This window comes from Haliotis rubra, unplaced genomic scaffold (genome assembly GCF_003918875.1).
Source record: "Haliotis rubra isolate DU_JTF1 unplaced genomic scaffold, ASM391887v1 Scf484, whole genome shotgun sequence".
Lineage (NCBI taxonomy): Eukaryota > Metazoa > Mollusca > Gastropoda > Lepetellida > Haliotidae > Haliotis > Haliotis rubra.
In genome coordinates, this window is record NW_025767173.1 from 114,201 (window position 1) to 138,554 (window position 24,354).

At 40.9% G+C, this 24,354-nt stretch overlaps 2 protein-coding genes across 2 annotated transcripts; both read right to left on the minus strand.

Annotated features, from left to right (window-relative positions):
- Nucleotides 1-1,308: 1,308 nt before the first annotated feature.
- LOC124291167 (GTPase IMAP family member 4-like) lies at nt 1,309-3,092 on the minus strand. The gene is made up of 3 exons (XM_046728103.1): nt 2,687-3,092; nt 2,245-2,420; nt 1,309-2,066 (listed from the first exon to the last, which is right to left on the minus strand). The coding sequence occupies exons 1-3, from the start codon at nt 3,004-3,006 to the stop codon at nt 1,396-1,398; spliced, it is 1,167 nt and encodes a 388-aa protein (XP_046584059.1). The 5' UTR covers nt 3,007-3,092; the 3' UTR covers nt 1,309-1,395.
- LOC124291176 lies at nt 3,017-24,110 on the minus strand. Its single transcript, XM_046728109.1, has 5 exons — nt 23,982-24,110; nt 23,559-23,592; nt 4,436-4,552; nt 3,129-3,404; nt 3,017-3,042 (listed from the first exon to the last, which is right to left on the minus strand). The coding sequence occupies exons 1-5, from the start codon at nt 24,036-24,038 to the stop codon at nt 3,017-3,019; spliced, it is 510 nt and encodes a 169-aa protein (XP_046584065.1). The 5' UTR covers nt 24,039-24,110.
- Between the last annotated feature and the right edge of the window lie 244 nt (nt 24,111-24,354).

Sequence of the window (24,354 nt, forward strand, 5' to 3'; positions counted from 1 at the left end):
CAAGGTCAACGGTCTCCAGCAACAGCTCAACATCCTGTCTACATTCTGTGACACATGGGGCCTGTCAGTTAACCTACAGAAGACAAAGGTTGTCGTCTTTAGAAGAGGGGGAATCCTTAGACGTTGTGAAAAATGGTTTTACAACGGCAAAGAGATCGAGCCTGTGACAAGCTACAAATATCTAGGGATCATGCTAACACCATCCTTGTCTCTGCGCCAATCCGCCCTTCACCTTGCAACTAACGGCAAACGTTCCTTAGTGAACATCTTACGTATAATGTGGGCATATGGAAAGTTACCATTCAAGACCTATTTCAAAATATTCGACACCAAAATAAAGCCCATCCTGTTATACGGAAGTGAAATATGGGGACACACACGAGTAGAGGCAATTGAGAGAGTTCAATATCTTGCTTGTAAACGCTACATTGGAACCGGTACAAACACACCAAATGCTATGGCCCTTGGAGAGTGTGGACGTCATCCTCTGTATGTGGATAGTGCCGTCAAATGCATCAAGTACTGGATCAGACTCCTTCATCTCCCGTCCCATCGACTACCACGTAAGGCATATGACATGTTGTATAATCTGGACAATGTAGGTCGACATACATGGTGTTCCGACGTTAGAACCCTACTACAAAATGTTGGAATGTGATATGCTTGGGCTTCACAAGATGTTGGTGTTACGGAATATTTTGTTAAGGACTTTAAACAGCGTTTAAAAGATATCAGTTCTCAACAGTGGCATGACGTTTTAACCAGCAGCTCAAGATATGACACATTCTCAACATACAAAACAACTCTTGATGCTGAAGAATATTTATTAGACTCTTCACTACGAACTTTTGCGCGCCAGTTTGCTCTTGCAAGAGTTGGACATACAAGTCTACAGATTGACAGAGGCCGGATATCAAATATTCCCCGTGAGCAACGTATCTGCCCACACTGTGATCGATATGAAATCGAAGATCTTTATCATTTTACTTTGATATGCCCTTCCCTTGACACCATCAGAAAAGCTATTCTACCAAGTTATGTGATCAGGAACCCATCAGTACACATGTTCTCAAAACTTATGTCAACAACTTCACACTCTGTGCTTAGAAAATTAATGGCATTCATTCATGTTGCTTTTAAGAAGCGAAAATGATTGTTTATAATATCACCCATATTATTATTATTATTGTATTATGTATTTGGGCCTATGGCCACACATGCATTATGGAAATAAAAACTACGGAAAAAAACTACGACACTTCAAGTAGAAATCGTCGGATCGGGAGGTTTCCGGATATCCTGGGTCCGGAAAAGTGTGCGTCCCCTAAATGTGTGTAAAGTTTCATTTCCCGGAACTTGGTGTCTAACGACTGTATATTCACGCCCACAACGCGATCAGAGGATTATTTGCATCTGTTGAATTTGCCGTGTCAAGTTGTCCCTGTAACGTTTCTCTAGTTCACGGATGGCTGCAGTCAGTTTGTGAGGTATTCTTCTCATCTGTTGCTCTTGCACATGCGTACTTTGTATTTTGCCTATTGCCCTGAGCATGTCATGTATTTGATCATTCGCCATCTTTGATTGTGTCCCAATGTTGACAAGCACGGGAGGGTTGTAGCAGAACTGGAGAAATTCTTTCAGGAAACTGGGAATGTTCTTGAGATATCCCTTCAAAGTGATATCGTCATCTAGTGTTGTGAACACAAGCACTATTTTGTGTGATATTGGCTTCCTAGCAATTGCGCTGGCATGTTTGAAGAGCAGTTCCTCTTCATATGTCATTGGCGATGCCTTTACAACAAGCAAGACAGCATCAGTGGAACTTGCCCTGCTCACCAACTCCTCAACAGTAGTCTGAATATTCTGTCTGTTGTGCAAGGAGAAACCTGGTGTGTCCATTATCTGAAATGTCCTGTTATCCACGCTTGCCCGTCTCTCTTGACATACTGTTGTAGGTTTGAGTAATCCAGCTTCGAACAGTTTCTCGCCTGCAATTGTATTGGCAAGGAGACTTTTCCCTGTCTTAGCGTAGCCCAGGAGCACAACACGCACGGTTTCTGTGGGAACTGAAACACAAATGCGAACATTTATTTCAGTGAGTAGTCATCAGCGAGCTGCATTTTGTCTTTGAAGAAGGCAACATGCAATTGATCATATTTTAGCTATAAACTCACAACACTGAAATGAAAAAGGCATAAGCCGATAATTTACAATACGCGTTATGACATAATCAGTGATACTAACCTTCATCGCGTTCGTAGATCCTCCAAATCGGAGTAGGAATTGCCTTCAGCTTGTCCTGAATTGCCTCCAGTTTGTGAGGTGTTGCGGATACCATGATGTGTTTAAACTGTGTCAAGTCCTGACGAGACTGGCGGAAAGATTCTATAGTCTCGATTGTCACTTCATCTGGGGCATGGCTGAAAGTAGGCATATTCACACTCCTTATCTCTGACCATGCCATCACACAGAGATTGCGTGTTAGAATGTTCGTTAGCCATAAGACCCAACACTAGGCTAAGCCACTAAACCTGCTGAATATACAAAGTACCTATCATGTATGATCACTTAGCCCCAGTCAACCCATTCTTGAAGAATATATAAAACAACCAGCTCAATATTTCATGCCCTTTACAATAATTCATTTGCTCTGATGGACCAAATTACCTCTAGTATACAAACCTACTTTCGTTTGGTCTTTTCCTCCATGCTGTCACAGATGAGTAGTGTTTTCCCCCTGCGTTCCAGTCGTTGGGCAGCTTCGAACATGAACACAGCTTTCCCAGGTTGTGAATCAGGCACGTCTAATGGTTGGTGCAGATCAATATTGTCAAGTAACATTGACAACTGTTCTTTCTTCAAAACCCAGAACGCTCCGACTTCCTTTCCTTTAGGTGGCATTGGGATCCTTGTTCTTGCAACTGTGGCTGTTAAAGCAGTCTTCAGTCTTTCAAATTTCGAATCGTTCATGTACTTTTGATTAGGAAAGCACGATTCAATTACCATAGACTTTCTCTTATGAACGGTATTGTGAAAGTTTTTCTTTTTGAGATATAGTTTTTCCTCGGTGGCCAAAAAGATAAGATTGAACTTTTCTGCTGGGTATTTTCCAAGAATTACCCTCATGCGGCGAGCCAATTCAGCATTATACTGTTCAATGCAACCAAATGCCTCAGATGCGAAAGATATAAAAATAGGAAGGCACTTTCGTGTAATGATTATTACGTCACATTGCAACATATCAGGAGGTTTGCTACTTGGCAAATTTAAGGTTGTTGCAAGCGACCGACCAAATACAGCAAATCCCCCTCCATTGTGTGCTAACAGTTCAGCAACTCGTTTCACCACATGCGGATGTTCCTTCTTGAGAGTCCCAACAAAGTTCAGTGGTAACATTGCCTGATCTGCGTTAGTAAAGAAGTATGCAGTTAAGAGTATTAGACACATACATGTCAGTCAAGTATTATCAGGTGCTATACTGCCTTGACAGTTTCCATACAGTCTTTAAATTTGTCGATATGGATTAGACTATCAACACTCCATCATCTATAACTCCAGCACGACCATTTTGCAAACTACCCTAGTGTAGGTATTTCAACACATTGGCCCTGAGGTTATAGAGCATGACAACAATTATAACGCGAACTGAAGGTGGCATTAGGGGTCGTTCATAACTTATGGTTTAGGTGTGGAGTGTGGGGGTGTTGATGATGATGATTATTATGGAGAGGCATGTACAATGTGAGTGACCTCACCACTCCCACCACCCTAAAATTTATGAAAAAAGAGACCCCTGCATGCCATGTACAAAATTGATGACACCCCACCACACACCCCTCCCTAGAACAGTACCCGTGAAGGTCCGGGTTAAAATGAACCTTCAGTAACCCATGCTTGTCGTAAGAGGCGACTAACGGGATCGGGTGGTCAGGCTCACTGGCTTGGTTGACACGTGAAATCGGTCCCATTTGCGCAGTGAGATGCTCATGCTATTGATCACTGGATTGTCTGGTCCAGACTCGAGTATATATAGACCGCCGCCATATAGCTGGAATATTGCTGAGTGCGGCGTAAAACTAAACTCACTCACTCACTCACTCCCTAGAACAAAATGGGTGACCTCCCCTTACAATCATCATAAACAAGGGTGCGGTTGTTGAACTCTTAGACTTTTGTACTGTGACAATTTCGGTACATTATGTAGATATGTACAACATTACGTCATCCAAAGCGATAGCCTTTGTCATCAGGGGTCCCTTTGTTAGCCTGAATTGTCATGTGTCAGTTTCTCTGGGACTTTCAACTGGTTAAACCTAACTGTCCCTTCTAAATCTTGGAATTACTGATTATGCATGCATGAATCATTTAAGTGTATTATTTTTTCATTAGATATAGAGCGTCGGTGAATATGCGTAAGGAGTCGGTTATTCTATACCTTGTGAAAAATATGCATGAGCAGCATCGAAGCTGTCACCATAGTAGTAGGTAGTTGGCGGAAATGGATCACTGCATGGTAATGTCAGCTGGCGTTTTTCTCTGTCTGTATCTGACCCTGAAATTGACATGAACATGCTTAGGAAACGAGGTGAGGTGAGGTGAAATTGGGTTTAACGTCGTACTTGAGAATATATGGCTCATATGACGACGTGCATGCGTGTGTATGTGTATGTGCGGCTGCTTATACTAGCCCAGACTTAAGCTGGTTTTATAGTGCTAGCCCACTGAGATACCATGCCGCAGTGAAGCATGAATACCCCACTCAAAGGTGGTTTTATAGTACTAGCCCACTGAGATACCATGCCGCAGAGAAGCATGAATACCCCACTCAGACACATTATATTGACTCCGAGCCGACCAGTCCTTGTTCTACCCATTAATGCCGAGCGCCAGGCAGGGACCAACAAGTACCATATTTTAATGTCTTTTGGTATGACGCGGTCGGGGATCGAACCCGCGACCTTCCGCTTTCCGGGCGGACGCTCTAACCACTACACCAGGGACACGGTCCGCTTAGGAAACGAAGTTCCGAGGCTTGAGGTATACGTGTTATACAAAAATTTGTCTTTTTTCTAATGGGGAGTCGTGGGTCCAGGGAAACGTAGGAACCAAATATCCTGTTTGACTCAACTGAAGAGTAGCAGTTCTTTATGGTTTTGACAAACTGACAAACCGATAAAGCAAGAGACGGACAACTCTCCGCAAGCACTCGGTATCATCGTAATTTCTGCAATGATTCATAAACACATGCTCATGATGCGCGTGGGTAATCGACGTTGATTTTATTTTGTTCCCTTGGAAGTGTTTTCCGCCTCCACAAGTAACCTCTTCCTTGTGAATAAAGGAACAGTTTCGCAAAAACAGGAGTTCAACTGGTGCCAAATGGAGTGGCTTTTTGTCTAAATGGCGTACATCTAGACGTCATAAATGAAGAATAACATGTAACAACTTTACTTTAACTCTTCACTTTACTTTACAAGTTTACTTTGTAATTCAGGCCACATGGCCCATGGTACAGTTGTAAGATATAACATATGGGTCACGTGTCAGAGTGTTACATATTTGTCAATCTCATTCTAAATAATGTACAGAGATATAAAGCTATCAAGCGCAGTACATTAATATCACAGGAGATAAATACATTTGCTAACTCTACCAATAATGTTTCTATAATAAGGTAAGAAAACTATTTTGAATATCTTTCTTATATACAAAAACAATCTGGTATTCCATATGGTATTCCATTCTGAATTCATAGGTTGCTCTAACTAACTGCTTGTCCATGAGTACATAATTCGGGCTGCAGACGACACATGTTATGTCAAAATAATGCACTAAAATGCAGACAACTCCAAACAGTGGCAACACTTTGGGAAATATACTGAACCACAAAAGAAATGTCGCACCGATGGCGGTTCCTTAAAGCACACTTTAATTCAGTCTAATTGACAATCAAAACGGAGGATTGAGTTCAAATGTGACAAATTACGGGTTAACACACTTTCGGGAATCACATTTAGAGTTCACACAAACAAAATCACCAAAAATGGTACCATTAAGATACCCCAAAGTCAGTATTATGTGTGGCTGGTATGGGCAACGATGAAAGGGTAGTGAATTAGCTGATTGATGAAAGCCATAGGCACTTGGGTCCATACTCTGTGAAATGCCTGCTCGAGTCCCGCAGCAGTTGTCGGCCTTGGGTGGAGGTCATTCAGTCTTCTTTGATTCTCGTCCCAATAGTGTTCTACTGGGCTCAAATCCGGACTTAGTGCAGGCTATTGTAGGGTTTGGATGCCATGTTGTCTTGGGAAGTCCAATGTTACTCTGGCAGTGTGGGCACGAGCGTTGTCTTGCTGGAACGTCCAAAATGTGGTACAACGTGGGGTCTTATGACTTGTTCAGCATAGCGAGCAGCTGTCACGTCACTTCCTCATCCTGGACCGAGATTCAGGAACAACTCGGTGCCAGTTATCTGGTTCAGACCGACTGCACCCCACACTATGATGCTTGGACCACACCACGAGTCTATTTCAACAATACACTCATTGGAAAACAGTTCCCTACGCCTCCAACATACTCTCACTCCGTCATCGACAGTCGAAACACAATACCGGCTTTCATGAGAGAAAAGCACAGTTCTCCATTGTCGATAATGCCAATTTCGATGCTGAGTTGACCATTGAAGTCGGTTTTGCCGGTGTGAGCGGTGAGGACACGACTACGATATGATCTGTGACAACAGCAGTTTCCTCCGTGCAAACGTCTACACACTGTATCGGCACTGATGGGTCTGTTGTGAGCCCCAATTGTCTGGCGTGCTGTGTACCTCGCTCTAGGGAAGCGATCCTGCAGAGGGTGACGCACAATCTGTCGTTCTTGTTACTGATGTTACTGAAGGTCGCCCACTGCTTCGACGGTTTTGGATGCTGTTAGTCACCTGATACCACTCCTGCAGTCGGTAGATTGTCCTAACATGAACATTAAAATCATTGGCTACCCTCGATGCAGTCTGGCCAACTTGCAGTCCTCCCAAGACTTGGTTCCGCTGATCTCTCTTAAGTCGTGCCATGGCGATTTTGTCAAAACAAGAATGATTTCAGGCGAGTTTGGGACTCGCTTTCATTGGAAGGGTTCGTTGTCACGATATGCACGTACATTTTCATTTTCACGAATGTCATAGGGAAACTTTAACCACGTCTGCCTTTTAGGTGCGTTCGGTCGATATGTTTGTTTATCAACAAACACGCTGATGTTGGTAATAACTGTCAATTTGGAATGAAAAACATGTCAACAAAACGATACAGTCATAAATATAATCACCATTTTGTAAGAACTCGTTTTGAAAGGCGACGTTTCGTTAGTGGTTCAGTATATATATCTTAAAATTATGTCTTCTAAAAGCCGACAAAACATGTTCTTATCACCAGGCTCTCGGTATTATCACACTTACACAACACCAGCATTAAGTAGCATGTGTCTCGCACAGACGATCAATTAATTATCTTTACCATTTTCACCTAACACTTTAAGGATAACATGACCCTGGGAATGATATCGGCTTCACTGATTCATTGCTTTCGCAAACATTTAGTTCAGTACCTAATTACCCTTATTTGAGTATCTATACGCTGACGTCCAGAATTCAAACTAAGAACATGTTTCAAATTGCATGCTCGTACCTAATTTCATGTTGATATTTCATACGCCATACTTCCGAACCATACATCAACTTTGGAGCACTTCCAACATATTCCACAGGCAATAAAGATCTCATTACTGCCTTGCATGGCAAGAGTTTCCGATTAAATCTTTTTTAACCGTGATTGGAATTGGATTGGAATTGAATTCCAATATAATGTTAAAGGGATTTTCCGTCTTTTCCCTCACATTACCCAGTGTACGTGATTCGTACTGAGATCTTATCCACCCATTTCAAACTAGCTTACTTCAATTCTTTATTCGTGTAAATGTAGGCCATCGGCCCATGGTACAACGTTATACATTGGCAGCCTTCAAGCTGTAGCGACGACGATTGTTAGCATAAAAGATAAACATGGCAAGATTTCTTAAAACAAGAGGAGTAGCATTACTCATCAGTCGATTAAATTTACACAAGGTTGGATGGGTGAAAACATCGACAGGGATAAAACGTTTACGTAGATCATCATAGACAGTACAAATCAGTAAAAAGTGGTACTCATTTTCTACAAAATTACAGGAACACATTTCACACAATCTTGAGTTTTTTGGTTTCTTTATATATCTACCAGTTCCTATATTCAGTTGGTGTGAACTACACCTGAACCTCGCTAAGGCAATACGAAATTTCTTGATAGTTATGCAATGGAGATATGGCTCAACACCAAAAATATATTTAAATTGAGAATATCTCAAAATGTTTATGCCATGACAATGTTTGTGAAAATACTATTCCCAAATATCTATATGAAGAAACGCACTCAATTAATTTACCTCCTAGATACCATTTTTCGTGCTTAGTAAGGATGCTACCATTTCTAAACACAACAATTTTAGATTTATCTAAGTTGACATATAGCTTGTATTCCTTGCAATGCTGTTCAAGGACATAATACGTTTTTTGTAGCCCATAGATGGCGTCAGAGAATAGAGTGACATCATCAGCAAATAGAAGGAGAAACAACTGAGTTAATTCTGGATGTAACTGTATGCCCGGATAACACAACGATTCAATACGATCAGCTAAATCGTTTATAAAAAAGGAGAACAAGAAGGGACTCAAGACACATCTTTGACGAACTCCAATATTACAGTCGAACAACTGTGAAAAAGAATTATTGACTTTAAGGCAAGATTTAACACAACTATAGATGGATTGATGCAAGTTAACATCTTGGGTGTTAATCCTTTCTGTTGCAAAACTAACGATAATTTCGATCTATTTACCAAATCAAATGCTTTCGAAAAGTCGATGAAGAAAGCATACAACTTACCCTTTTTTTGATAGAATTCTCTGTGTAATAGAATGAAGAATAAAGATGTTGTCGACGGTTGAGTATCCTGTTCTAAACCCTGCCTGTGCCTCGGATATTTTAGCATAAGCTTCACTCCAAAATTTTTCGTCTGTCGTTAATCACTGCAATATAAACTTTGCTAAATACAATGAGAATAGTAATTCCTCTATAATTTGAAACTGAATCTCGATCTCCCTTTTTATGAATAGGAACAATAAGACCAACCGACCACTGAGCAGGAAACACACCATTATCAAAGATCATGTTGAATAGAACTGTTTAATACGGAACAAGAATATCAGAAGAAAACTTGAAAAATTCAGCAATTAACTTATCATCGCCCGCAGATTTAGAGTACTTGAGGGTATTTATTGCTTTGGTAACCTCCTCTACTGTAATGGGCGAGTCCAGAATTGTTGTAACATTAATATCCGTGTGCTGATATTCGCTATTGTAAGTTGCATTACCATCTATCGACCCAGCAGCGTTCATGTACATATTACAGAAATAGTCAAACCACTCTTGTAAAGATATATTGGGATGAACTACGGTTGTCCCCGAAAACCTTTTGAATATGTTCCAAAAGGGAACTAGTCAAAAGGGCCGAAAGACAAAAGGGGCGAGAAGTGCCTAGTCAAAAGGGCCGATTTGAAAAGTCATAAGGGCCGAGGTGAAAGTCAAAAGGGCCATGACAAAAGTCAAATGGGCCGAGGTGAAAGTCAAATGGGCCGAACAGAAAAAAAGTTTGGAAAGGTTTTACATTATTTATTGACACATATAGCATAATATCAGCATAACATTAATAAAGCATGTAGCCAAGTTTTCATGTAATGACAATACATATATTTAATCAACACAAGTTCACATAATTAACAAAACTAACATTATGGCAATTTACACGAGTTCATTCATTCATAATTTACACAAGTTCATTCATTCATAATTTACACAATGCGGACTGACTGGTTGAATACACACCAACTGACCACTGTGAAGATGGAGTGACTCATCCACTGCCGCTCCCATGTAGTCACAGAGATCAACCAGCTTCTGTGACGACGCTCTCAAGACAAGAATAGGATCAGAAGATGACTTTGAAAAATGTGGCTATATGAATATGATGCTTTTACGAATGAATGAATGTGTTCCTGGCAATGTCGCCAGATGGCTTGTGTAAGATGGAAAACACAGCCGCGTAGCTTGACATCGGGGAGGAGTCGATCAAATACCTTCCATGTGGCAGCTTCGAAATCCAGCATCTTCGTATGACTTTCAACTTCCAATTCCAAATCTTTCGGATTCTTTGGCCGAAGTTTTTCTCTACACCTGTTGGCGATACGAGCTAAATATTCAGGGTTGTCTCTGCTCCCGGATGGCAGTATTGGATCTTCCATATCGCTGGTGACATTAAACAGGTCTTGCGTTGCAGTCACTTCATCTATAACAACAAGGTTGATTGATCCAATAAAGAATCAATTCAATTCGTTAACATCTACCAATTAACAATTAAGGATGTTCAATTGACAATTTAACTAATCCTAATTAGGAATCAATCAATAGAAAGTACTACTCACCTTAGCTCTTACTTGGACTGAAACAGTTTTGCCTGCCTCTGCTGTGTGGCTGTGGTTATGTTTGCCTGGCACTCTGTCTCCTGTTGAATTGGTCTCGGCAACAGTTGCCTTACAGGGACGTTTGCTACATCTGTAGTAAATCTTATTCTGAGTGACCTCCTGAAAGATGTAATAAAACAACGTTAATATAACGTCAAAAACAATAACATAAAATAAAGACATATCCAGGTATAGTATGGTTGATATAATAGGATTAAGATGTAGCAATACCTTTATTACGTAGGTGAATCCATTCCTGCCTACCAGCTTGGGTTTTGATTTCTGTGAGCCGTCCGATACCAACGTGTATGGAGGATCTTCCACCTCCCGCTCCTCCGCAAGAATATCCTCCTCCATTGATCTGTTATGTCAATAGAAACTTGTGTTAATAAAATACATAAACTTGAAAATATATAATATATATAATTGTTTGATGGCATTAAGTTATATGTTATACATTATGACGTTAAATATACTTACACTTCCTAAACTTCAAGAATATCATCGAAAGCAACGGATGGAGCATCTATTGAAGAATCCAACTGGAGTGAGTGAGTGAGTGAGTTAGGAATAGATGTCTTGCATAAATGACACAAGAAATTAAATTCTTCTCCACTTCTGCATAAGTCTAGGTAGCCGACACGAGTCATCCCTGTCCCACAAATCCTGTGTGTCCATGGCTGACATTGATCACACTCTTAGGCATGCTGATTTCTTCTTATAGTCTTAGAGCACTGCGCACAATGGACAGCCATGGTTAGTGTTGTGAATGTTGTGATGATGATGATTTGGGGTTTAACGTCGGCTTTTAGCTGTAGCCAATGTCGCCGACGGGGTAGGTGGGAGGTAAGATAATAATAAATAGGTTTAAAATAAGGAGTAAACCACCGTACCCAAAAAAATATAAATGATGGGGCATTAACCTAAGTGGGATTTTGAAGTGAAAAACTTTAAAAACATGAGAAAAAATAAATAAAAAGCCAATATTATGAAGGGAAAGGGAGAGAAAAAGAAAAAGCAATACACTTGAATTTATTAGTGCTAAGAGATAGAGTTATAACTAGATAGTAATGGTGAAAATGTTGGGCCTATGTTGGGGGTGGGGGTGGGGGTGGGGAAAAGGAGATTATAAGGAAGTATAGCATAGTGGGGCATGTATAGGAATGCAGGTAGGCTGCATAATTAGTATAAGGGGATTTAATAAGGAAAGAAAAATGGGTTAAGTTGGTGGGGGGTGGGGGTTGGGGGTAAGGGAGCGAAGTAGGCTGTGGGTAAGGGGCCGTGGCTGTCGGTGAAGATTGCAGGTAAGCTGGCTTGGGTGGATGGCATTGACCTTGCGTTAGAGGGGTTGGGCTGCTTTGTTTACGTTTTAGTGGACTGTGATTGGCTAGGGGATGGGCGCGGACCTCGCAGCGGATTTAGAGCACTATAGAGGAATGAAATTGACTCCCAGGTCTAAATGTGTAGGCATGTGCTGGTGATAGAGTGATAGTATGGGTAAGTGGAATTTTGACGCCTGATCTAAATATATAAGCTAGAAGTGAGTGGTAATGAGAGGGTTTGTTTGGGAGGTTCTAAATTTTTTGGAGTAAGTTAGAGTTTTGAAGGAAGGTGGCTATGGCATGGAATATATTGGGCGGGTTGAGAAGGAGGTGTATGTTATTGTGGTATTTCGTGGGAATGTTGTTGTGTAATTGCCTAATGTGTGTTTGTTGCAGCTGGCAGTGTGTGAATATGTGGTTTATGTCTTCCTGTGTGTTGCAGTGTGTGCATAATCCGTCTGGATGTCTGTTTTGTTTATAGAGTGTGTAGTTTAAGTTAGTGATGCCTGTGATTAGTCTGGTAATTGCCGTGTCAATGTTTTTGATATTTGAATATGTGGGAATTTTTCTTATTGGGGATTTTATAATGGATGTGACCCAGGTTGATTTGTTTGTGTTGATGTTGTGTTGAAAGTTGGTATTTGATATGTTTGTTTTAATGAGTTTTTTTATTTCTGATTTGGATGTGTGGAAGTTGAGGTTTGGTGACATATGGGGTGTGGCGAGTTTGGCTGCTGTATCGGCGGTGTCATTTCCTGTGATGTTTGAGTGGCTGGGTATCCATGTGAATGTGATATTTTTGTTTGAGCTAGTGAGTGAGTCTGTTTGGATCATTATATTGTGTATGAGGTCTGGGCGAGATTTAGAATGCATGTTGTGAAGTTGTTTGATGAATTGAGTGAGTCGGTTAGGATGAGGAAGTTTGTTTGGGGAAGGGAGGGTATTAGGTGTAGTGCAGTGAGTTCGGCAGTGTTTATTGTGGTGTAGTTGGTATAGTGAAAATTTGTTGTGATGGGAGGGGTTTGTTGAACATGTATGCCTAGGCCTGTGGGTTTGTTAGTGCTGACTGATGCATCTGTATATATGTGTGTGTGTGTTTGGGGTAGTTTGTATTTAAGTAGTTGTTTGTGATATTAGCTATGGTGGTTTGACGGGTGTTTTTAGGTAGTTGTTTAAGGATTGTGTCAAGGGATATGTCTGTGATGGGAGGGGGTTTGTCGTGAATGTAGCTAGTAATGGGAGGTGTGTGTTGTATGGTGTTTAGCTGTTGTGCATGTAGCAGACTGTATAAGTGGGTAAGGCATGATGCTTTAAGTGGGTTTGATTTGAATTTTTTAAGTGTAGATTTTTTAATGTTTTTATATTTGTTTGTGATTAATTTAAATATGGGGTTGTGTTGGGCCCCAGCCCAGTAAGTGAGTGTGGTTTGGTTTATTCTTTGTGTGATTGAAGAGGTGCCTGTGAGTAGAAGTAGTGTGTTGAGAGAGGTACCACTCCTCGCGCAGAGGGCTAGTTTAAGGGCTTTAAATTGGATGGAATTAAGTTTTTGAAGATTATGGGAGGGGAGGTTGTGGAGAACCGGGGCGGCGTAGTCCAATCTCGATAATATGAGAGTTTTATATATATTAATGAGGGTATGTTTGTCGGCACCCCAGTTTGTGCCGCTGATGGCTCGCATTAAGTTAAGATCTTTTTGACATGAATTGACCAAGTTATTAATGTGGGGTGTCCATGTCATGTGGTGGTCGAAAGTTACTCATAGAAATTTCGCTTCTTTTTTTAATTCAATTTCTTGGTTGTTTAAGTGTAGTTTGGGGGTATAATTTTGCATATGCTGTGTTTTGAATAATATGCCCACGGTTTTTTTAACGTTGATGTGGAACCCCCATTTTGGGGCCCAATTTTGAATGGAATTTAGCATTTTTTTAATTTTGAGTGATGCCTGTTTAACTGAGGTGGAGGAAGTCCAAAATGAAATATCGTCTGCGAATTTGGCTGTAGTGATTTCTGGCCATTTATCTGGAAAAATGTCATTAATCATAAAGTTGAATAAAGTTGGGGATAATATGCTCCCCTGGGGGGTTCCATTTTCTAGGGGGTATGGGTCCGAGATGGTGTTGTGATATTTGATTGTTATTTGTCTCTCGTTTAGAAAAGAGTGAATGAAATTTAGTATTCGACCGTGAATGGCATGTTTTTGAAGTTTTTGTAGTAGGCCGTTATGCCAAACCATGTCGAATGCCTTGCTGAAATCAATAAAAATGGCCATAGTGTATTGTTTCTGTGCTTGTGCTACTTTGACATCTTGTTCTAAATGTAGAATGTGGTCTAAAGTTTGACGTTTGGAATAAAGCCGCTCTGGTCCTCCTTAAGTAAGTTGTTGGTTAAAATAAGGTGTTTGAGCCTGTTGTTTATAATTGTTTCAAGGGTTTTACAGAGGTGGGAGGTAAGGGAGATGGGGCGGTATGAATCAGGCTCGTTATTGGGTTTCCCTGGTTTGAGGATTGGTACCACTCTGGCTGTTTTCCAGCTGTTGGGGATAGTTCCTGTGGTCCAGATATTGTTGAAGAGGGTAAGTGTGAGGTTAAGCATGTTGGGAGGTAATTTATTTAGTATTGTGTATGTGATGGTATCTGGACCTGGGGCTGAGGCTGATTGTTTGTTTTTGAGTGCAGATTTGAGTTCATGTATGTTGATTATTTTATTTATGGGTTTGTCTGTGTGGGGAGGTTGTGGGGTGTAAGGGGAGTTGTTTTTAATAGTGTTTTGGAAGGTGGGTGGGTAGTTGGTGGAGCTGCTTGTAGCCGAGAAGTGGGCAGCAAATGCATTTGCTTTGTCTTTGTTTGTGGTTTGGTCCGGAAAGTTAAGTGAAATGGTTTTTTTGGAAATGCCCTTTATGGCTTTAAATTTATTCCACAAGGTCAGGGGATTTCGATGAGATTGCCTGAGGGTAGAACAGAAATTTCTCCAATGGGTGATTTTTGCTGCCTTGATAATTTGTTTAGTTTTGTTACGTAGTTGTTTAGCTAAATGTAATTTTTAACGGTCCCTTTTTTGATTGGTTTAGGGCCTTTTTTCTAGCCTTTCTGGCATTTATAATTTCATGGCTCCACCACGGGACTGTTTTTTGTGCGGGGTTGGGCCGAAAAGTAGGGATGCATTTGTCTGTGATATTTAGAATTATGTTTGTAAGATTGCTGTTAAATGTGTTTATGTCGGGGCTGTAAATGACTGAGGTATTTACTTGCTTGCATAATGTTGTGAATTTTTTCCAGTCTGCTTTGTTTATGTTGTATCTGGTTCTGTGGATGTGGGAGTGGTGGTTGCATGGGTGGGAATGTGTGAGGTAATGGTGATTTTGATGGGGCAGTGGTCGCTGCCCCAGGTGTCGGTGTGTACCTCCCAGATACAAGCTTGTGTTAGGTTGGGGGTAGTGAATGTGATGTCTATGGCTGTGGGTGTTTGGAGGTGGGAGAGGGGGGTAACGGGTGGGTTGATTGTCATTTAAGGAAGTTAGGTTATGTTGGTCTAGCCAGTCGGCGAGGCGGGTTCCGTTAATATCAGTGTAGGGTCTTGTGCCCCACAGTGGGTGATGTGCGTTAAAGTCTCCGAGTAAAATGGTGCTGGGAGCTATGAATTTAGACAGTATTGCCAAATCTTGGGGGGTGATTTTGATAGTAGGACTTCTGTAAACGTTAATAATTGGGATTTCTTTGTTATTTAGTTTAGTGTTGATAGCCAGGACTTCTAGATTGGTTGCGGGAATTTGCACAATGGTATAATTTAACTTCTCTGCAATGTAAATGCCAACCCCCAATCCCCGCCAGGGGGGCCTGGGTAATTATGTGGCCGAGGTCTATCTTTCCGAATGAAATTGTAGCCTGGTATTTTGAAGGCGTTTTTGGGTGATAGTCTGGTTTCTTGCAGAGCTATAATGTCGGGGGCAATTTGGTTATGGGCGATGAGTGCCTTGAGCTCATGCCCATGCGCTCGGAGACTGTTGCAGTTCCACTGTATATGTGCCATGGTTAGTGTAATTTGGAATAGGAGATTAATAAATGCCATGGCGTGGGGCATGAATTTGGAAGAAGGTAGTTTTGGTGCTTTAGTAGTTTAGTGGTTGGTGTTTAAAAGGGGTTTTTGATGGCAATGAGAAGACTGGCTAGACTTTTGCGGTACAGTTTAGATTTGTGTGCGAGAGTGTGTAATTTTTTTGCTGTGGGTTTATCCATTAGTGCGGCCATAATGACAAATTCCACTATTTTGTTTAGGTTTTGGTTGCGTTTTTGTGGTGTGAGTGTTAGTGTGGGTTTTGGGCTGGTGGTGGGTTTTTATTAAGTGTGGGGGCTTGAGTTTTGTTTGTGGGTAGGGGGTTGGTGGCTTGAGTTGGGAGGTGTTTGGGGTGGGGAGGGTTGGTGGGTTTGGATGGGGGGTGCAGTTTTGGGGCGTGTTTGTTTGGGTGGGGCAGTTGGGATGGGTGTGGGGAGGAGGAGTTGTTTGGGTGGAGGGTTTGTGGCGGGATTGGGATGGGCGTGGTTTGGGTGGGTTGGCAGGGCGTGTAGGTTTGGTGGTTGGTTGAGGGGCAGTGTTTGCTGGGTTTAGGTGAAGGTGGGGGTGAGTAGAGTGATGAGTGGGGGTAGAGGAAGTGTAGGGCGAAGATGAGGTAGCTGAGAGGAGGGAGTGGTATGCGAGTAGTGGGCGTGCTGGTTTGGGCAGGTCGGTGTTTTTAATGTGTTTGTTGAGCCTGAGTATGTGCTTTTGTTTAATGGGACATGTGTTTTTGTGTAGCGGTGTGGCCAGGTGTGTTGCAGTGAATGCAATATTTTTGTTGGCGACATTCATCTATTGTATGTGTGTCCGACCCGCATTTGGGACATAACATGGGGAGTTTGCATGCGTCGGATATGTGTGAATATGAGAAGCAGTATTTACATTGTTGTGGTTTTTTTCGTGTTGGGTGTACTTTGTAGGTGAGAGCGCCGAATGTAATGTGGGTTGGGAGAGTAGTGGTGTCGAACGTGAGAAAGGTTGTTTGTGTGTTAGGGTTGTAGGTGGTGGGTTGTCTGTTATTGATGGCTCTGAAGTTTGTAATTTTAGGTTGGTTGGGGATGGTGTTAGCGATGTCAATGTAATGTTTGATGTCTGATTCAGTTTCTCTTGTGTCAATGTATATAACTCCTTGGATAGATGTCTGCCAGCGTGGATATTGCCAATTAATCTGTTTGCCGTCTATGAGAGTGTGTTTGAGGGTGTGTTTTAATGATTGTTGGTCAGTGAATGTGATTTTAAAGCCTCGTCCGCAATTATTTATGTATTTGTATTGAATTTTGTGTTGTTGGAGGCAAAGGGCGAATTTGTTAATGGAGTATGTCTGATTGAGCGGCGTGTGTGTGTTGGTGGCGAAGGCTAGTAGTATGAGCTTGGTTTCTTGGGCTTTGGGTGGGGTGGCTTGGTCGCATGGTTTTTTGTTAGATTGTGAGCTTTCAGAGGGAGAGTTGTGCGGGCGTTTATTGGATTTGGTTGTGTTGCTTGTGGGTTGAGACTAGAATATACAATATACAAATGAAAATACAAACAAATTAACAGAAGAAAGCATATATACAAATGAGATGAAAGAAAAAGGTATGATCTAGTAGCGAGCTACAGTTCGAATGTTTTTTAGAAGTCAATGATAGCCAGGGTATCACAAGTAACACTTGCGTGTTTTCCAGGCCCCGGGGGACACGGTGCGGCGACCGGCAGGATGTGTTGGATTGATTTGTGGTCAGTTGGCTGTTGTCGGTAGAGAGGAGGAGGATAGATAGGGCGAAGCCAGCTTTGTGGTCTGTGTTTGAGATGGCGATCGGTGCGGGGCGTTAGACGTGTCCAGCTCCCAAGCGCAGATCAATTCGAATGGGATGAGATGAGATCCGAATGGGATGAGATGAGATGTTGTATGCTGGGAGGCAGGTTATATACCATATTGTCAATTGAAGTGAGTTCATTAGTTAAGACACTGAGTCGACAACAACAACAAAAACAAACATCCCACACGGCTTAGTCATGACACTGAGTCTCATATTCAAATTCCATTGAAAATATACAAAAACAACAAACTAAACACTATTCATACTATTTTACTACGTAATTTATTAAATTATCATTTATTAAATTTTATTTTATTTTCGGCCCTTTTTTCGGCCTTTTTGACTTTTCATTTTGGCCTATTTGACTTTTAGCCTCGGCCCTTTTGACTCTTTTTTTCGGCCCTTTTGTCTTTCGGCCCTTTTGACTACAACCCTTCCAAAACGCTTTACTATTAAACAAGTTGTCTGTTAACAATCTCACTGTCTTGTCCTGATACAAACGGGGTTTTTTTCTCTCACGACAGAAGAAAATTTATTTCTAGCCGTCAAAAATCTCTTTAAATCCTCATCAAGTCTACTCTTTCTAAATACTTTTAATAACCTCTCCCTCTCAGCTCGATAATAACTACATTCCCTATCGAACCACGGTTGGTCTTGGGTATTGACTACAGAATTACTTCGTTTCATACAATTAGCAGGTGTACATATTACATTTACCAATAAATCAACAGCTTCATTAATGTTTTCAGACACAGCATCAAGAAAATTATCAAACATGTTTATACTATCCTTGGACAATAACCTTTCTCTAAATATTTCAGCTTTGGTTTCATCCCAAACAAACCGGTACTCGGCCCGCAAATGAGCATCGGGATACTGCACGGGCTTAACGTGGCAGTCACGTGACTGAAACTGACACGATAACGGTAGATGGTCGCAGTCTGACCTAGATACAATGTCGAATTGTTTACAAATTGAAAAGACAGCAGGTGATCCAATGACATAATCAATCACACTTTTACCCGAGTGGCTTATAAAGGTAAAGTCTCCATTGTCAGCGTCCTACTACAGCGGCCATTTAGTATAGAAACATTTAGAGAAGCACAGCAATTAAGTAGCTTTCTCCCAGCATGGTTAATCATTTTGTTGCATGAGTGTCTTTTTGTATTTATTGTATGAAAGAAAGTGTCAATGTCGTCATCTCCCAAGATATCTGCAATGGTGTTGTCAATGTTGACTGCTTCCTCGCCGGTTCTAGCGTTAAAGTCCCCACCGATAATGACAATGGGATCACACATGTCACATATAATATTTAACAGCGATTAAAAAAAAGAAGATAAACCACATGTAAACTGTTTGGTCTTATACCACGGAGAACCAGCAGGATTGATGTAAGCAACAGCGAGGATAATATCCCGGTCAAGATTAAACACAGTCTTGTCAAACACAACAAAGATAGCATTGTCAATTATTTTCACAGAATTCACATAAGGATCAGAAAAAACATTTCCTAACAAAAAGCACTATACCGCCAGAGAGTCGTCCTGTACAAGATGTTTTAACTGCATCAACACAATAACACTTATAGTCAGTGAATAACGCCGAAAAATCATAACCGGATGTCCATGTTTCCGTAAGTCCCATGATATCATAAGACTTGAGAAATGTTATAAAGTTCACATCATCAGCTTTATTATATTACAGAACCCTGCAATATTCCAGAATAGACAGTTGAGTAAACCGAGGCTCCTAGAATCCAGGCGTTGTGTCTGGGGTTGGCCATACCCTTATCTGCTGTTGCTTGTGTTGCTGTTATCTGTCTCATCTATAGTAACAGAGTCAGATGTTTCTCGGGGTTGAGAGTCACGAGGTCGCCTGTCCATCACCACTAGTTTACCATTTTTGAAGAAACCATATTTATTTTGTTGTTTCAATGCAGCTAACGTTTTCCTCTGTTTGATTGTGAGGTCACAGGAGATTCCATGCCCATTAGCTTTTAGCTTGTCACGACACTGTAAGGCACGCTCTTTACACCGAGTAGATGAAAACTTGGCTAATATAGGTCTAGTGCGATTATTTCTGTTAGAAGTAGCACCTAGTCGATGAGCATCGATGATGTCATGGATATGAAATGGCATATCACTGGTGGCATGGCGGGTGAGAATATCACAGACAATATTTCTACAGTCAAGATTAGCTTCATCTGGCAATTCACTCACCCCTTGAATGAGAATATTGTTTTTCCTGTTGAACTGTGCCATTCTTTCCAGGCTATCCTGAATTTCGTCCATGTCCCCTCCGAGTTTATCGAAGGTTGACTGGTCACTGCTCCGTTCCACACTATACAATCTTTCAGCGACCGCGTCCAAATCCAAACGCAGAATATTTTGCTGAGATTTTATGTCCTCAATGTTCTCCTGTATTTCTTTAACAGTTATGTTAAGTTTCCTCGTATCGGCTTTTACATCTCTTATGTCGCGGGACGGGTCACTTTTCAGTGAGCGAAGCTCGCGTAGAATGTCATCTTTAAGGGTCGCCAGCTCGCCATCGTCAGAGTTTTTCAAAAGAGGACCGGGGTTGGTTTCAATATCTCCGGATAGGATAAGAAAGTTAATGCACATTATATTACGTGTTAGCACTGATATGCTGCCTAGTACCAACAATGTTGCCATAAGCCGATAGCCTACATCCACATTATGAGACCATTTCGAGAATGGGGTACATGACGCAACATGGCCGACTTGCCTTGTGCCTCGTGGTTGACGAAAAAGTCAAATTTTCATCCTCCATTGTCCTAGAGACACCCCCATAACGCTCAAAACGTCCGCGTTCCGAATTCGCTACCTATATGTTCGACTGGTGTCGACTTTAGGTATTAGGCGAAAATGCCTATTTTCGAGCTTTCGGTCGGGAGCTCCTGCACACACGTCTTGCCTACAGCAAGGCCGATAACTCCATTTCATTGATCAAGATCACATTCAATCCCCATGTCGAAGAATATTTATTTAAAACAGGTAGCCGTATACGAGAAAAGTGAAATGTCATCGACACATTTGGCTTGCTGAGCACAATGCCTGTAGCGTAAACAAATGATCGATTTAGAATAGGAAACAAGATCCCAAGTCGTGTGTTTTCTAAATTAGACGTAGAAACCGTCACTGATATGTTCAAAAGAGAAATGCTCCTATAGTTGATAGGATCCGTCTTAATTCGCCTTCTGTATAGTGGTAATACCATCCTTAGAGTCCACGACACAGGAGACAATCTGCAACCATGCTGATGCAAATATTCTTACAATATTGATAATTTACTACAAAAGACGATTGGATGTTACTATAGATGAGCCTGTTCGTTGAACAGCTGACAAACATGACATTCATCTTTACCAACCATGTGCCTATATGTGTGTGTTGTTTCCACTGATTTAAATTTCATCTGAGGTTTAAAACTATTCTTTATGTTTTGATATTTTTTATTGCTTTACACCACTCAACTAACTCAAGTCGTCTCACAATGTCAACATGCTCATCATATTTATATGAGACTGGTCCACGTTTATCAAAAAATACAAGTCCTGGATAAGCAGGAACATTTACAACAAGAATCCTCTTTTGCTTGTGATCTTTTGTGTCGATGCCGACTGATAATTTCTCTTCATCAACATCAAAGTTTTCAGTCACTGCAACCATTTCCCCCTCAATTTTCTCCTTCAGAATGGTCTTCAAGTTGCTTTCTTGTCTATTTGCGACAGGAATGCCTGATACATCAGAAAATTTCGTCTGGTATCGTGTTAGGTCTCTAACTGTTTCACTTATCCCACAGTAGTAGGTCCCACCCTCTTCCAATTTGGCAAAAGCACTGATGGTTTCACCTAACTTCAGCTTGTCCCAGATTATGTCTGCTATGCTTGTGTCAGTGACAACTTTAATGTCGTCAGGAAATTTCTTCAGCTGTACATGTCTACTTTCATGGAGACCATCACACGTGGTATGTCCTGTTGGAAGTTGTGGCTTGTTCCTATCCTGCTGACTTCTTGATGGCAGGTCTCTCATGAAAGTTCCAAGACTTGCCAGATCAAGCTCAAGAAAACAGTCATCCAAAGGCAGTTTCGTCTTCATGTCCACAGTGGATAATGTGTTGCTTGAAGCAACGTCAAACTGTATCACATAGTCATGAACATCCAAACGTTTCCGTTTGAAGTTATTAAAAAATAGTTCACCAGGGGGTAAAAGTCCATTCAGTTTTGTATTAACCATCTCATCAAACCCTCCAATGTATGTTCCAGGATCGGCCTCGTCCTTACCAACAAAATGTACAATAATACTCCCGCCACCAGAAATGTTTTGTAGAGCACAAACATTTCGCATGAAGTGATTCATAACTGCTCTCCGTTCATCATAGAGCTCAGGATTCTCTTTTTTTCTGTTTTGGTGATTTACTGTTGACAGCTGCTATGTCCATGTGCATACTCAGCACTTGTCCCGTAGCACCTTTTCTGACTTCTGAGACGCATTTGGCGCACAAAGGACACGATGTATCTATCAACATTATATATGAGGGAGTTAGCTCTTTTCCCTGAACTTCATATTGATGCTTCTTGAGAACCGTTTTCGTAGTTCTGATTACATCATCAACATCTGGGATAGATTTTTTTCCTTCAAAGTTAAGGATTACCGATAGAGATCCATGATTATATAAGCCTCAAAAAAAGTTCTTTAAGATGGTCTTTGTATTTGTTATGCTCCTGGAGATGCAGACATCTCACGTTAGGAGAACTCTGACTTTGCCCCAAATGGTGTCTACAGTTATCACATGGTTCTGCAAACAAACCATGTGGTAACATGTATAAAACAGTTTAGAAACATACATTATATACTATACATATGTTTACTTATCACTATCACAACATACACACACACTAAGCGTTATTAATAAAGGGTCAAGTTATATATAACACACCTAAAGAAAGGTTTCTCAGAAATAATAGAACTAAAAGCGTCATGATAATGTTTAATGTGTTGACAAACGTGAAACATCGTGACATACAGACAAAAAGTTCAAACAGCACTAACAATCGTCACTTGTATAGATCAACCCTCCAAAATGAAAATGACAAACATGAAGCGCTCGGACATTCAATATCTTGTGTACCCTCCAAGACACAGGTGCTTCTTGTTCTCATGCTCCTTATCAAGTTCACAATGAAAACTTGCGGAATCGTATTCCATTCCTCTACTAGAGCTCTGCAGAGTCCTGGGAGATCCACTGGTGCTGGGTGACGTGTGTACACAAATCGACTGAGTTCATCCCATGCATGCTCGATTGGGTTGAGGTCTGGTGAGCATGCATATATGCATATATATATATATATATATATATATATATATAAATAGTTTAGCGGTAATCTCCCGTATTGCCCACCTTCAAGTGGTTAATAACATGTTCGCCACTCTTAAGGACTACTTCCACATTCTGTTTTTACATCTTCTATTGCCCTAAAATGAGAGGTATCCCATACATTGATCAATGTCAAAGTATTTGCAGAATAACAACAGCAAATATCTTGACAAAGTCGAGGTGTGGTATAGTAAGTTGAGTAAAATCCGGCTTTTAGTCTCACAGAAGACCCAAAAAGACTGCCTTTGTGTCAGTGTGGTAAGTTTTAGATTAGCGTTTGAATGAATTGACAAAGTTATAAAAGTTCGTGTAGTCACACGAGATAATATTACAATGTATAAATATCATTTCGTATCGTACATAAAGTTTAAAGCATATTCCACCAACCTGCAAAATGATCTTTTGGAACAGATTTCTTGGCCTATATGGGAAAAAAGAACTCATTTTAGTAATCATGAAAACGTATTCTGTGAACGAATCGTATTATGACAATTGATCTCTTATACATTTTGAATCATTCTTAATACATATCACCTGACAGCGTGACACCACTCTGATACATGAAGACACTGCTAGTGATGAATCTACGGTTGTGACATAGCTCGGTGCCATTAAAAATTATTCATTATTTTTCAAATAACATTTTTGACTAAGTATATATACTGATGATGAGTTTGACCATTGATTACTGACAATTCCGACCTCTCTCTGTACAGTATCACACAATTCATGTAGGCTCATGTAACGTAATAACATTGCATGACTTTATACATCAATTGACATAAAATTCATCCATCCATTCAAACTTACACGTTTGGGTGTTGACTTTGTCTGTCTCGCTCCTGTGCGTTTTCGCCCTGACATCATCACTGTGTGTGTGTACAACAACAGTCTAGGTGGCTAAGGTAGCGTCACAGGTTTATACCTTTACTCTAATTTGAACGACGTTAAATGGGCATACACGGACCAACGAGTGGGGACTGTGCTTCAATCATTATCATGCTTTATATAAATAGAAACTCAGCAGAAGGCTCAACTACAGTCAGTCGCGCTCTGAGAAGACAGAATTTTGTTAACTCACACGGGACTTCACACACACTATCAAGGGTCAGTGACATACTTATTTGTGTACATGTTATATTATTTGGTACCAAACTGATCTTGGAAGACATTGATATACTAC